We start from the raw sequence: 15,141 nt of genomic DNA, 5'->3' as shown, positions 1-15,141 counted from the left end.
TGGACTGTAACTTTGCCCTGTAATTTCAGGTGAGGTTATGGATTATTCAAGCAAGACTACTGGTCCTTATCCAGAGACTCGTCAGGTCATTTCTGGCATCGGGATCAGTACACCACAATATTCCCAAGCAAGAATGGCATCATCTCTGGGTTCTCAGTTTGGTGTTGGAAGTGTTTTAAGATCATCCAATGGTGTTGTTTATTCTTCAGTAGCAACTCCAATCCCATCCACATTTGCCATCACTACACAACCTGGTTCTATTTTCAGTACAACTGTCAGAGATTTACCTACTCTCCAAACAATTGACTCTGTTCCCTCTTTATCAACTTTGCAACAGAGTCAACCACTCCCAAGGTCATACAGTTTCTTGACAACAGTGGCAGCTGAAAAAGATAGTGCAATTACTGCTGTTGATTTGGAGACAGGGTTACCACCTCTTGGTCTAGAAACTGTTACCACTGAGCCGACTACCTTGATACCAGCTTTAACTACAGCATCTGAAGTTTATACAGATGTAATTGAAGATGAGGTTGCCCTTCTCATTGCCCCTGAAGAAGGCAAACAGCAGCAGCTTGATTTGGAGCGTGAACTCCTTGAGCTTGAGAAAATTAAGCAGCAGCGCTTTGCAGAAGAGCTGGAATGGGAGCGCCAGGAAATTCAAAGATTTAGGGAACAAGAAAAATTCATGGTGCAAAAAAAGCTTGAGGAGTTGCAATCCATGAAACATCATCTCTTATTTCAGCAAGAAGAGGAACGACAAGCTCAGTTTATGATGAGACAAGAGACGTTAGCCCAGCAGCAGTTGCAGCTTGAACAATTCCAGCAACTTCAACAACAGCTACACCAACAGTTAGAGGAGCAAAAAATTCGTCAAATATATCAGTATGGTTATGACCCTTCAGGAAGTGGCTCGCCACAAACTACCACAGATCAAACTCTTTTGGAAGGACAGTATGCAACTACAGAAAATGGCCAGTTTTGGCCTACTGATGATGCAACCACTACTGCTTCAGGAATGTTGGGTATTGAAATTCCACAAAGCCAAACATGGTACACAGTTCAGTCTGATGGCATTACCCAGTACATGCCTAGGTCTGGTATCCTAAGCTCTGTTTCAGAAATGTCTCTTAAGGATATCGATGTTAGAGAAGAGAAACAATTGAAAAAGAGAAGTTCTATGCCAAAATTACGTGGCCCATATGAGGAGCTTGAAGAGACCCTTGAAGAGGAGCCCCGGTGTTTCAAAAAGATAGTGGACAGTGGAGTGCAAACCGATGATGAAGATGGAGCAGACAGAGGTTACACAAACAGGAGACGGAGACCCAAGAAGAGTGTTGATACAAGTGTTCAGACAGATGATGAAGATCAAGATGAATGGGATCTTTCTAGCAGATCCAGAAGGAAGCCTCGTGTAGGGAAATACAGTGAGAGTACCACTGAGGCAGACAAAGCTAAACAGTTCTCCAAAGTATCTAGTATTGCAGTTCAGACTGTGGCAGAGATTTCAGTACAAACAGAACCTGTAGGAACAATAAGGACACCTTCAATCAGGGCCAGATTAGATGCTAAGGTTGAAATCATAAAGCACATTTCGGCTCCAGAAAAAACATACAAAGGAGAAAGTCTGGGATGTCAGACAGAGGCTGAGTCAGATTCTCAGAGTCCTCAATATCTGTCAGCTTCATCTCCTCAGAAAGATAAAAAACGCCCAACACCATTAGAGATAGGATACTCATCCCACCTTCGTCCAGACTCCACATTGCAGGTAGTCCCTTCCCCTCCCAAATCTCCCAAAGTTCTCTATTCACCCATTTCACCTGTTTCACCAAGCAAAGTTATAGAGTCAGCTTTTGTACCCTATGAAAAACCCATTACTGATGACATCAGCCCTCAGAAGATGCTGCATGCTGACATTGCCAAGGTTCCTCCATCAAGCCCAAAGGCAGCAAAGATGATGCAACGTTCTATGTCTGATCCTAAGCCCCTGAGTCCCACAGCAGAAGACAGTTCCAGAGCTCAGTTTCAGTACACTGAGGGTTTCATGGTAAGAAGTATTTGCTTTCCTTTTTTTTTTTTTTTTAAGTGTAATTCTGCCACTATCAGTACAGCATGAAGGCTTACACACTTATTCACAATCCTTGTGTATGTTTCATTTTTGCACACCTTCCTGAAAAAAAGCAGTGGTTATTTTCTTCATTGATTTGCCTGGAAATACAGGAGTACATATTACAGTCTTACTAAGATTTCAGAAAAAACTACAGCAAATTCTTATTCAGAATTTGGAAGGCACCACAATATAGTTGTTACCTCTAATTCTCCAGAAAGTGAAAAGCATTTTCTTTCTCACGATACAACACCCAGCAGAGGTGTTTGTTCTTGATGTTTGGTATTTCTGGTGGCTTTCAAATGCCGAATTATCTAGTTATACCCCCCAAGACTCCCACAGTAAGCAGTTAACTCACATATTTGTGTGGATATTAAACATTTCCTATGCTATTACTGCTTGGAAAACAGTCCTTGAGAAAACTGTAATGATGCCATTGGCAGTCCATACCAGCATCGTTCTTTAATGCATGATTAGCACAGTGCATAAAATTGTAGCTGAAGCGTTGAAGTTCCACATAGAGGATTTGTAACATCACCTTGAAGAACAATTGCTCATTAGTTATAGTTGGGTTTACTAGATGTTGGAGAGCAGGTATAATATTGTAAAATAACTGCCAATGAAACGATTACTGAGAAAAAAATTACTCAATTTGCTTATTTCATAGATACGTATTTAATATAACTGTAAACTTTGTATGATGGATGATAAATTCTATAAACAGTTGATTGTTTAAAGGCCTTTACAGTAGATTTTGATCACAAACAGTATTCATTAATGAGACATGAAAAGGGATTGTTCATACAAGCCCACATATTTATTAACATTTTACCTTGAGCCCAAACAGTAATGAGCTATAATGTTCTTATCAGAATGCAGCCATCAACCAGCAAATAGCCCGTGTCTCCAAGCACTTACAGTGTAAATAAATGAGGTGGACATTTTCATGGAACATGGGGTGAAAGTAGACAAGAGCAAGGAAAATGAAAAAATTCCCATGGATATGAAGTGGACTACGCCATCTGTATCATGTGGTATCTGGCAAGGAAGCTGCTCTCTGAACCTCTTGTGACCACCATGTCTGGTTTTATCTCTGAAGTTGTTAAGCATTCAGTCTGTTATACCTCTCTCTATGATAGAGTTTTGTTAATCAAGTATCTAAAGTTCACTTAGCTTAGTGTGACATTAAGTACCTGAAATTTAAAGGAGGAAAAAATATATGTATAACAAAAAAAGAAAATATTAAGAGTGACACCTACAGAAAGCAGTCTAATGACAGCAGCATTCTATGATTCTATGAAATATGGGCATACATTACTTTTGCAGTTGCTGTATTAGTTTCAGTTCTCAATTAGTGAGTACAGTTCTGTTGTGAAGGAGAGATCTGCAGTATAAGATCTGAATGATCTCCTGGTTTCCATGAGACTTGGATTATCTTGCTGAGCATGAAAGTAAGATGTTTCCTCAACTTCAAAATATTTTTGGCAGCAGGACTGTTTTTTCATTCTTCATGCAGTGCCCATGACAGCTAAAGCCCTTATATGTTAATTCTCTGTATCTTTTTGTGCCTACTGACTGGAGAGCTCCTAATTGCAGAATTATAAAAAGGAAAGGTTAGAAGAGATCAGTTATGTCATGCAAAACAATGAAGTTGAGTGCAGACAAACTTGTGAAACAGCTCACTCTGGAAAGGAGAATTTACTAGAGCTGAACATAAAATAATAAAATGGAAATGACAGATTGATCTTTCACTACCTTAGGGAAATGAAGTGTGTGTATAAATATTTTTTGCCTGGACAAATATCTCATAATTTTTTCAATAGTTCTTGTCTCGGGGTCATGACTTTGTCTGCATTCATAAACATTGCAGGTGAAAAGGGTTTTCATGTATATGTTTCACAGGCTTCTTTTTATGATAGTTTATCAGACAAGTTGATCCTTATTCAAACAGTGTGACTAAAAAATTAAGAATTAAATTAGTCCCATTCCAAGGATTACAATGAAATGATAACTTGTCCTTCAGGCAATGCACTTTTACCACTCATTGACTTCTTCCATTGAAAAATATATTTATTTCAACATTTCAAGAAAAGATATTGTGGAGACTATAACTAAGATGATTAATTATGTCTTTATGTTTTAGAACTTCTGCTTTAATATAACTTTAATGCACCTTTTATAGGAAAATCTTGCAATGTTTTATCTAAGCTAATATATGAGAAAAGCTGAATGATAACCTGGCAGCCAATCACATAATAATAAATACTGACTCTAGCTGTGTCAAGGAAAAATTGTGAACTGTAAGTTGTCAGCACCAAAAAGATTGTGGAAGCCACCAATCTAAAAATGATACTTTGCAGAGATACCTAATTCTCCTGTTTTGTAAGCTTTGTGCCACTTGAGCTCGCAGTGACCATGAGTTCCCCAGCTGACTCTAACAGACTGTTCCACAGTCCAACAAGGTAGAACTCCATGGAGTGCAGACCCGAAGCAGTGGTTTCCATGAGGACATTGGGCAGTTAGTAGAAATTGCAAGTGGGGATGGAAATTGATCCATTCAGCTGCAACAAAAAATGCAGAGACAGCAAACTAATGCAGAGACACATCTGTCAACAGTCTGTCAGCTTTAGGGTAGAAATTGTACATTTGATCTTCAACATTTACAGCAAATTGTATCAACCTGTTTACTAAGAGAGTTTAAAGAGGTTTTTATCAAATTTTTCATGTTCTGAAATTGCTGCAATTGCTAGGCAAATATAATTCAAAGGTGTGTAATATGGTAAAAAAGATAATGATTTCAAGCAAAATCCTGGAAGATTGTTTGGGTAAGAATTTCAGGACTTCACCTGTTGCTGTAATAAGAGCAAAAGTGATTTATACTGATTTTAAAAGCATAGATTTCCTCAAATAACAAAAATTTAAAAGTAATTAAAACAAATAAACTGTGTTTTATCTTCAAAATTGAAGGTTAGGATTTAAGTGATTTGTGCTGTCCTTTACTGTGTCAGACATGCTGTACATCTGGACAGTGAAGAGTGAAAGCAGGGTAGTTGCTCCCAGTAAATGAAACCATTCCATGATATCCATGATGTTTTGCATACTTATTCAGGACCAAGCTTATATGACAGTGAGGAATGTTCAGCCTGGGTAATGAATAGAGATAATTTCTTGGGGTTGGATATTTTTGTTTACCTTCTGCAGAAGCACAGACTCTCTTAGTGTCATGACAGAATTTCATGTAAAGATTTCTGCTATTGCTGGGGCACAGAATGTCAGTATTTTCCTTGGTTTCTTGCTACCTGGGCCTAATTCTAGCTAAAATGGGTTGGCACTTTGTTATAGCCCTCCTACAATATTCAGAAGTGTTTTCTGGCCTGAGAAATAGGCGGTCACATTTCTGTAACTGCAAAAGTTTTACTGCAGTGACTTGAATTTTCCATTTTAGACCAATGAACTGCTACAGGTAAAAGGAAGAACATTTTTGTTCCTGTACATTGTATTTCAACATAAAGGAACCTTTATCTTTTGCAGAAACTTCTGTAAGTACAGACAGGTGTGGAGTGAGGAACCATCTTTGGTAATATGATTCTAGAGTAACTGAGATTTAAAGCACAAAGTTTTTTTTTCCCTTTGTTTCTAAGTGATGTCTGCTTGCTTTAATGGAACTCTTCTTCAGGCACTGGTGACAACGGGTCCTTCACTTTCACTGTGCACACTACTGTCTTAAAGAACAGTCTGGGAGTGGCCTGATTAGCATAAGTCATTAGGTTAGCATGCAATTAATGAACAGCACAAGTGGATCTGCCAGACCGTGTGTTACCACACTCAGCAGTAGACTAAGCCATCACCTCTGGTAAGGCACACAAGTTCCTGCATCCCTGAAGATTCCCCTGCAGCTGCGTATAAGGCTGGTTTATTTCTTATGGACAGGAGATTTTGACACTGAATTGAGTCTAGCAATCCGGAGAAGTTGTAGATGTACCTATTGAGTTCCTTTTGGACTTAAATATCAAGTCAAACACTTTTTATGTATGTTTCAAACAAATTAACTGAACACTGAGTTGAAAAGAGGATCTCACTTGTATCTAGAAACAATTCTAGACAATCTTATCCCTACGTAAATGTAAAAGAGGATTTACCTAACTTCTCCTTTAATTAGGTAATTTTAACTAGATTTAAGATTAGGTTTGCTTCTAATGGTCTGAATTATTTACACTTTAGAGTCCTGTCCACATTTCAAGCTACTGCTTCATGTGCTGTGTTTGAAATCCTGTAGAATAGCATCTGTGTGACACAAATGAGGCATCTTTTTCCCTCTATTAGATCTTCAAAACAGGAAGACTACCCCACATTTGCTCAGCGTACCATATAAACATCATTTTCTAAAGCACATTTAACTGGGTCAGTCTGTCTTGCATTATCCTTTTAAATTAGGCCATGTCATACATTATCTATTCAACTAAGGAACATTCGTGCAAAATAGAAAATTACTATGTTATTCAAACCTTTATTTTTCAGATGGAATTCTTAAGAATCTTTTATAAAGCATGAGATTTATGGCAGAGATGACAAAAAGCCTAGCTGTCCTGTCACTTGGGCCTTTTCTTACCTGCTGTTTTCCACCTTCCTTTTAAACCAGCTCTTATATACCCATTTTTAAAATGTCCTTGGTCACAAATCCATTCCTCACTCTTATCTTCCATAAAAGACAAAGAATGAAGGTACCGTAATATATTTTCACTCATTTCCAGCTGACTAGTTTATCTTGGTTATCCATTACTGAGCTACTTTGAGTTTCAGGTGTGTAAAGAGAGCACTACCACATTCCCTGCTTTCAGGGGAAATACAGAATATAAATGTATCCAGCAGAAACAAGCAGGCACAGAGGAATGACATAGGGGCACATACTCACCAGAAAGAAAGCACTGATTGCTACAGTAAAACATAAAAATAGATCAAAGCAACTGATGCTAAAGTATCTGCAAGTATATTATGATGTTGTCTAAGAGGAGCCAGTAGTTGGTTTGGACTGATTTTCCCTGCTGGGATTTGAGCACACTTGAGATGCACTTAAAATGGAGCTACCTACTTAGTCTTCTCCAGAAGGAATCTAGGTTCCCTGTATGAAAAACTCCCTGCAAACTGTAGCAATGTGCGCTAACTAGAGACAACCGTTTTGTTCTTGTCAAAGTATTCCAAGTTTCATCTTGTAATGAAATACAAGCTATAGTTCCAGCACTTTTCCTCATATTTTCATTAAAATAGTTTTAAATTTGTAAAATACTGACTTGATCAGCCAAATATGCCACTTGGAAGTGAGCAAGACTGGCAAAATCCGTAACAGTTCGTATGTCATATGTGAATATTACTTTAAAAATCCCCAGGACTGTGGTACATACAAAACCTATGATCAAATATAATTAAATAGAAAAAAATTTTGAGAACAGTAAAAAGATATTCTGTGTGCACCTTCATCCTTCTCTGTGTCTATGATTATCCTTCCTCTGCACACAAGGCCTGTGAGATGCTCTTTTAATACAAATCAGTGAATTTTAAATTATCCCTGTTATTTATTTTTTTTTTTAATTATCCCCCTTTTTTTTAGAGGACTTCTAGAGAAGACATCCACGGTATCCCCGTGCAACCTGTTCCAGTGGCTTACCACCTTCATAGTAAAGAATTTCATCCTAATATCTAATCTAAATCTTCTCTCTTCAAGTTTTAAACCATTGCCCCTTGTCCTCTTGCTACACACCCATGGAGAAAATAAAAGTCCTGTCCCAACTTCCTTGTTTGCCCCCTTCAGGTATTGGAAAGGCAATATATGGTCACCTCAGAGCCTTCTCTTCTCAAGGCTGAAAAACCCCAACATCCTGAGGCTATCGTTATAGTGGAGGTGCTCCAGCCCTATGATCATTTTTGTAGCTCTCCTCTGGACACACTCAAAGAGCTCTATGTGCTTCTTGTGCTGGGGGCTCCAGAACTGGACACAGTACTCAAGCTGGCATCTCACAAGGGTGGAGGGGGAGAAACAGCTCTTTTGACTGGCTGGTTATGCTTCTTTCAGTGTGACCTAGGACAGTGGTTGGCTTTCTGAGCTGCAGGCTCACATTGATGGCTCATGTTAAGCTTCTAGTCCACCATCACTCCCAAGTCCTTCTCCTCAGGACTGCTCTCAATCCTTCCTCCTCCTAACCTGTATTTTTGCATGGAATTACATTGACCCGAGTGCAGAAACTTGCACTTGGCCTTGTTGAACTTCATGCAGTTTGAATGAGCCCCTTTCTTGTACCAGCCAAGGTCCCTCTGGATGGCATCCCTTCCCTGTAGCGTGTTCACCACACAGTCTGGTGTTATCAGCAGACTTGCTGATTCAATTTCAATGTTCGTGTCACCAACAAGGATGTTAAATTGCACTTGTCTGAGTACTGACCCTTGAGGAACACCACACATCACACATCTCCATTTGAACACTGAGCCACTGATCACAACTCTTTGGGTGTGACCAACCAGCCAGCTTCTTGTCCAATGAGTGATCCATCCATATCGTTCCAGTTTAGAGACAAGAATATCATGTGGGACACTGTTGAATTCTTTTTAATATGTTTTGCATATTAAAAAGTTATTTGTTAAACTAAGTAACTATTTACAGTTATAAATTAAACTAGATTTAGGCTTTGGGGTTTACATGTTGATGCAGCAAAATCAAATTTAAGTAGTATGAACCCCTAAAAAAAATAGTCTCTTCTATTGATTTCTGACTCCATCACAATATTTTTTATAGATACACTAAAATTTTTGCAATTGCTATTTTAAAATGGAATTAGACATGTTAATTCGAATTGGGCACTGTCAAGCAGAAAAGTTTTAAATAGGTCAAACAAGAATTTTTCATAGACTTGACTCTTTAACAATTCATTTGAAACTTAGAATATGGAGAAAGCACTCATATCATATTTGCAGATCAATATAGGAAACACAATTACCTTGGAAAGCAGAACTGCAATTCAGAGCAATGTTCCAAAATCAAATTCAGTAGTGATACAGAGACTACAGATGCAAAAGGAAGAAAAAATCATATAGAGAGGTCTTTAGGAAGTACTGAAAATGTTCTGATGTAGCAGCAAAATTCATGGGTTAATGTGACTTAAAAATAATGAATACCTCCTTTAAAAAAAGGCAATAGTCCAAGTCCCCCATGTTTTGTTCCTTCTAACCCTTAGCTGAAAGGGAATTTGTTCCCCCCTTTACTTTCCTCTCTTTATATTTCTCTTCAGAAGCTAAGGGAGATATGACATCTTCCTTGACTGACACAAAGGCGTAGGCTTTTTTAGTTAAGGTATCAAGGATTGAAAAGATCATGTTTAATGTTAGATATCAGTGGTTGAAAATCCCACCTAAACTGATCACTGTAGATGCCTTCTATTGTCTACAAGCAGAAGTATTCCAAGGGAATGTTTGTATTTTAAAATATTCATCCACCAATTTCTGCGTTGACTGTGAAGAGATTCTAATTGACAGAGACTGGATTTAGACACTTGAATCCCATGTTCTCTCTGTCCAGGGACCTGGACAGACTGCAATAATGAGCCAAAACCAATTGTATGAGGTTCAGCAGGGCCAAGTGATGGTCACGCATTACAGTCACAACAGCCCCTTGCAAGGCTGTGGGCCTAGGGAAGAGTGACCAGTGAGCTGCCTGGCGGAAAAGGAGCTGGGAGTGTTGGTCAACAGGCAACTGAATGTGAGCCAGCAGTGTGCACAGGTAACCAGGAAGGCCAACAGGATCATGAAAGAGTGGCCAACAAGACAAAGGAACTGTGCTTGACACTGGTGAGGCCACACCTCAAGTACTGTGTTCAGTTCTGGGCCTCTCCCTGCAAGAAGGACATTAAGTTGTTGGAGCATGTCCAGAGAAAGGCAATCAAGGGTCTAGAGAAAAAAAGCCCTATGTGGAGAAGCTGAGGGAACTGGGATTGTTTAGTTTGAAGAAGAGGAGACTGAAGGTGTACTTTATCCCTCTCTATAACTACCTGAAAGGAGGCTGTATTGAGGTGGGTGTTGGCCTCTTCTCCCAGGTAAAAAATAATACAGCAAGAGGAAATATCCTGAAGTTGTACCAGGGAAGTATTAGACTTGATATTATGAAGAACTTCTTTACTGAGAGTAGTCAGGCAGTGGAAAGGGCTGCCCAGGTGGTAGAGTCAGTATCCCTGAAGGTATTAAAAAAACATGTAGACCTGACACTTTGGGACATTCTTTGTAGTCATAGTGGGTTTTTTTCTGGTTTGGCAGTTGGACTCGGTGATCTTAGAGGTCTTTTCAAACCATGACAGTTCTGTGACTCTATGTTCTTATTTCCTATTTTTTATCTCATTAAAAACTGTTCATTATTTGCTCATGTCCTCTATCAATTCTGCACAGCAGAATTTATGATTCAGTTAAAGTTTGGATTGCAAATTGCTTTCTAGGTGCCAAAGCTTGTCCCAGCATACTGTTAATGTGAATGGCTGGTAACAGGTGGGCATCATAGTACAGAAAATCCTCGACACCAATTCAGACTTTCAGAAGCTATCCTATCCATAGTTCTCAAATCTGACCTGGAGAGACCAAGATGTTTTCTCCTTCATGCTTATCAGTTTCTCTAAATAATTTCTGGCTTAGTTACCGAGAAGGATTTATACATTCTTGTTTTTTAGAAACTCAAAAATGTTTTACCTGCTGCAGTATTCAGCTCAGGGAGTAGGATCCGTAATGGGTAATACGTTAAGTGCTTACAGTCTCCATGTTTAGAATGAAAATATGAGACAGGAGTTAACAGTTTGCTCAGTGCTGTGTTGCTTTCATCAGCCGTTTTGAAGCTTCAAATACAGGGGTAAGTCTGAAACATTGTCACAGGATATGGCTTAGACATCTCTCTGAAACTGATGCAGTCTGAAATCACTTTCTTCGTATTCCTCTCTCTCTGACTAGAGAAGAAGCCTGTCTTTTGGCTCTTCTCCTCCAGAAATTCTTGCATTTTGTACCAAGTGAATTCATGGCTCAGTTCAATTTCTGTTCACATTCTCCATCTGTCCATATCTTCTCTCTAATCTCCTTGCTATAGCCTATTTCATTTTCTTTGACAGTTTCTCTCTGACACCTTCTCTTATCCAATCTAAGTAGTTCCTATAAAAATACAGCTTTTATAATCTCACTTTATTCACTCCACATGATGTTTTCTTATGCCGAATCTAGCTCAAGTATTGAGTGTTATGCTGCTCTTACACTGCCTGGGAAGCCTTTTCCCTTAAGTAGGATCATAAATTCCAAACAGACTAAATGGACTAGCCATTAGCTAAAAGTAAAGGCAGGATTTGAAATTAAATAGCTAGTATGGAGGAAGGCCTGAAGGGGGATTAAATACTGAGGATTTCCTCTCTGTATGTGGGATGAGAAGTTTAATGGTCCTGATTTCTCTAAATTTATATTACAGCTTGATATAGACAGTCAGCAGTTGCCAGAGGTGAAAAGATGTGAGAAATGATGGTCGAGGTGGATCAGATTGAGAGTTACCCACGTAAAATTAAACCTGATATAGGGAAGATTATTATGATACTGTTTATTTTCAACTGCTGACTGTCATTAATAAAAGACAGTGAAATAAACCTCAGGAAATCATAAAGTAGCTTGGAAGTAATATTTACTCCATAACTTTCTGGAGCACATCTTAGGTAACCTCTTTCATAGTTGTGGTTTAACTTTATATATATGATGTAAGATGGTAACAGTGAAATAAAATTATACTTCTTGCCAAGGTGAAGTTGGAACCAATGACTTACTTTTATGATTTCCAAGTTCTAAGCCACAGCAGAAATATCATTGCCTTCGCTGAAGAATGTAGAGGAATTAGTGAGTTTATCTTTTGCTCATTTGATCAGTGATGTAGCATAGGGTGTTTTATGGTAATTCCTCTAGATATTTCTTCAGGCAGACAATTCTTTTGACAGCAGAAGAGTAGGCTGCTCTGAGTCCTTATGTTCCTACAGTCTGTTTGAACATTGCTTGTCTGAGAGAACCATAACCTGGGCAGAGGAATCTGTTTTTATCTTTTTTTTTTCCTGCTTCTTCCTCATTTGGCCCAAGACCTCACCAAAGAAAACAAGAAGTTTTGACAATATTATTAAATAATATTTTTATTACACGTATATATATAATTTATATTTATTTAATATTTTATTATACTTTATTTATTAATTTCTTTATTATATTTATAATTTCTATTTATTATATGTATTATATGTATATGCACATATATAATACATTAAAAAGCCAATGGCTTTTCTTGAGGATATTTTGCAAACATGTTTATTAGTATTTTTTATCTCTTAATGTTTTTTAAAGCTTATATTTAATAAAAATAAATACTGCAGTTTTTACTCTTTCATGCTTTCCACAACATCTTGACAGTAAGTCCCTTAGAATGTCAGTGCCTGTATTATGCTTTGCAAGTGTTAACTATCTAAGCTCCTCAGCTATCACAGTGACTGAAAAAAATAAAAAAAATGCATTGGGGAGTTTATGTGGAGGATATGTAGTCCCACTTCCATCTCAGTGCTGGCTTTTCAAAGCTAGAACAGATATCTAGCAGGCTTGTCCGGTTGAATTTCGAAATTCTGTAAGGATGAAGATTTTATTGTCTCTCTGGGCATCCTGTTCTGAAGCTTCACTGTTTTCATGTTAAAAAATGCTTCCTTTCTCTTCTGCAACTTGTGCCTTCTTGTCCTTCACTCTGCATCTCTTGAAGAGTCTGAGCCTGTCTTTTCGGTAGTGTTGCATTTGAGAGTTGAAGACAACAACTACCTGGTTTTTTTACAGACTAATAGCTTAGTTCACTTAGCTTCTCTTAGTGGAAGAGCCACTTCTCTCAAGCCCTGATCATCTTACTGGGCCTAGATTGAGCTTTCTAGCTAAAATTTTCAGTGCTTTGGGTGGATATAAAATGGGATGGAAGGTGTATGGGAACCTCTCCTCAATCCTTCTCTTCTAGTTAGTGGTGGTGTTCTCAATTAGCTTGAGTGCAGTGACACTTGAAATGCTGTACTGCTTCACTTCAGAAGCAAATCATGTTCCCTCCAGCACTTTCTATCCAGCATTACAAAGAAATGCACACTACTGTTCAGGAAACACTAGCCTATGGCCCTCATTAAGCTCTCAAACTCAGTAATTAGGGTTACTGTGGAATGTTTGCCACTAAAATCTCTTTCTTGTTCTTCCACTTTGTATATGATCTCTGCAGCAGACATTTCTGATACTGTATGTTTTTAAAGTGTAGAACACACTAGGTTTTGAATAACTAAATGGGTTCCAAATCACTTGGATTGCTGGGTGCTTACTGGGGTGAGGTAGCGAACTATGCATACAAACCCCACATACATGTAAAAAAATGATTTTTCACAAGATGCAGGGTATATTCATCATGTATATAACCCATATTTATAAAGTGGTATACTGCTTTTCCAGTGTCCTTCCAGAGCTGCTGCATAGAAGGGCTATGTGGTGTTGGGGCTTTGTGACATGAGCAAATATGATGAGGAGATTTTGCTTGAATGGAGCAGACTGACCTTTTGCTCCCACCCAGATCTATGACCATGTTAGAAAGTAGCAGTGTCACCTTTTTTCTCTTCTTCAGAATCTTTTTTTTAAGCCTTACAGGGAGCTCAAGGTTTGCTTTTTGGCAGAGGCCCTTGTGCTGATGGGCTGCTCCTGACTTGGTCCTGAGTTTTAACTGTTCAAAATTAAAAAAAAAAACAAACATTTTTCTTATGTTACTTTGAGCTAAAATGTATTGGATAGGTATTCCAATTTTGATTCTTTGTCATCTCACGTCTCTGAAATAATTATATTACCACATTGTAGTTGTATTCCATTAATATTTAATTTGTAAAATATTCTTAGAAGGAACTGATACTGTGACAGAAAAGCAGTGTAGATTAAAAATGTTGGTCATACAAAGTCATTGAATCTTTTTCAGAAAGAGCAGAGCAGGTAAAGAAAAATGTTTCGTCGTTAGCTCAGTACTTAGTGTTTATGTGTAAACTGATGTTCAGAGAACACAATAAGAAATTGCACACTGATACACACAGCTCATAGATAATGCATGCTGAGGTAAATGTCATCAATGATTTGTCAGTCAAGATAATCTACATCACTACATCTACAGCCTGGCTCCTGTCTACTGTATGTACAGCTGTTTGCTAGGATGGGTACTGTGCCTTCAACTGCAAGAAGCAACTTCTGAGAATTAAAGGATTTCATGTTCCCTGATGAAATAAAAGTACTGTAATACTTATAGAAAGGTTATTTTCTTTTCTTGATGGACTTATCAATGATCTATGAACATAAATACTGCCATCTGAAAATTAAGTAAAAACCACTTAGGTTCCTGCCACAGTAAATTGGAGATTAAATAACAGCAATTTTCATCATGGGAGAGTACTTTATGTTCTCTGGTCTGTCAAAGTCTTTAAAGTCAGTGCCCGATTGATTCTAAGTAATAACCTTTTGTCAGTCTTAGCTCAGAGGCAAATAAATTAATAGCTAATAAGCCTAGGCCTTTTAGGAATTAACTTTCATACAGAGTATCAAAGAATTTTTCACCTAAGTGATGTTGATGGGGTTGCCTTAAATAAATACCATAATTATTCATAGTTTGCAAAAATATGAAGTGAAAATAATTTTAAGTTTGGCATCTAGATATAGGTGCTCTTAATGGGTAATAATCTTAGGACCTGCACAAAAAAAAAATACTGCCTGAATGATCAAACTGAGCCAAACCCAGAGCCTTTGATTGCTGAAGAGCAGTGTCATTTCTGAAGAATTGCAGAGGTGGCAAGATTCCTTCCTGCACAGAGAAAAACTTTACTACAAAACAGATCTCACATGAGGAGCAGGAATTCAAATTTCTGCAGTTGCTAGGAGTGGGACTGACCTCTATTTTGAGGCATTTACAGGTGACATCTGTGGCTGTTTCTACAGTTGGTAAGAGAAAAAGTTGT

General features: G+C 38.1%; 1 protein-coding gene across 1 annotated transcript in view; it reads left to right on the top strand.

Moving 5' to 3' along the window:
* PCLO (piccolo presynaptic cytomatrix protein) overlaps window positions 1-15,141 on the top strand; it is a 286,482-nt gene that overhangs the window by 136,192 nt on the left and 135,149 nt on the right. Inside the window, exon 6 of the mRNA XM_071734051.1 lies at window positions 30-2,044. Coding sequence (XP_071590152.1) covers window positions 30-2,044 — 2,015 coding nt within the window. The remainder of the gene's footprint in view (window positions 1-29; window positions 2,045-15,141) is intronic.

The sequence above is a fragment of the Heliangelus exortis genome, chromosome 1 (assembly GCF_036169615.1).
Source record: "Heliangelus exortis chromosome 1, bHelExo1.hap1, whole genome shotgun sequence".
Lineage (NCBI taxonomy): Eukaryota > Metazoa > Chordata > Aves > Apodiformes > Trochilidae > Heliangelus > Heliangelus exortis.
Note: the sequence above shows the minus strand (reverse complement) of the source record. Positions and strands in the feature narration are given on the sequence as shown.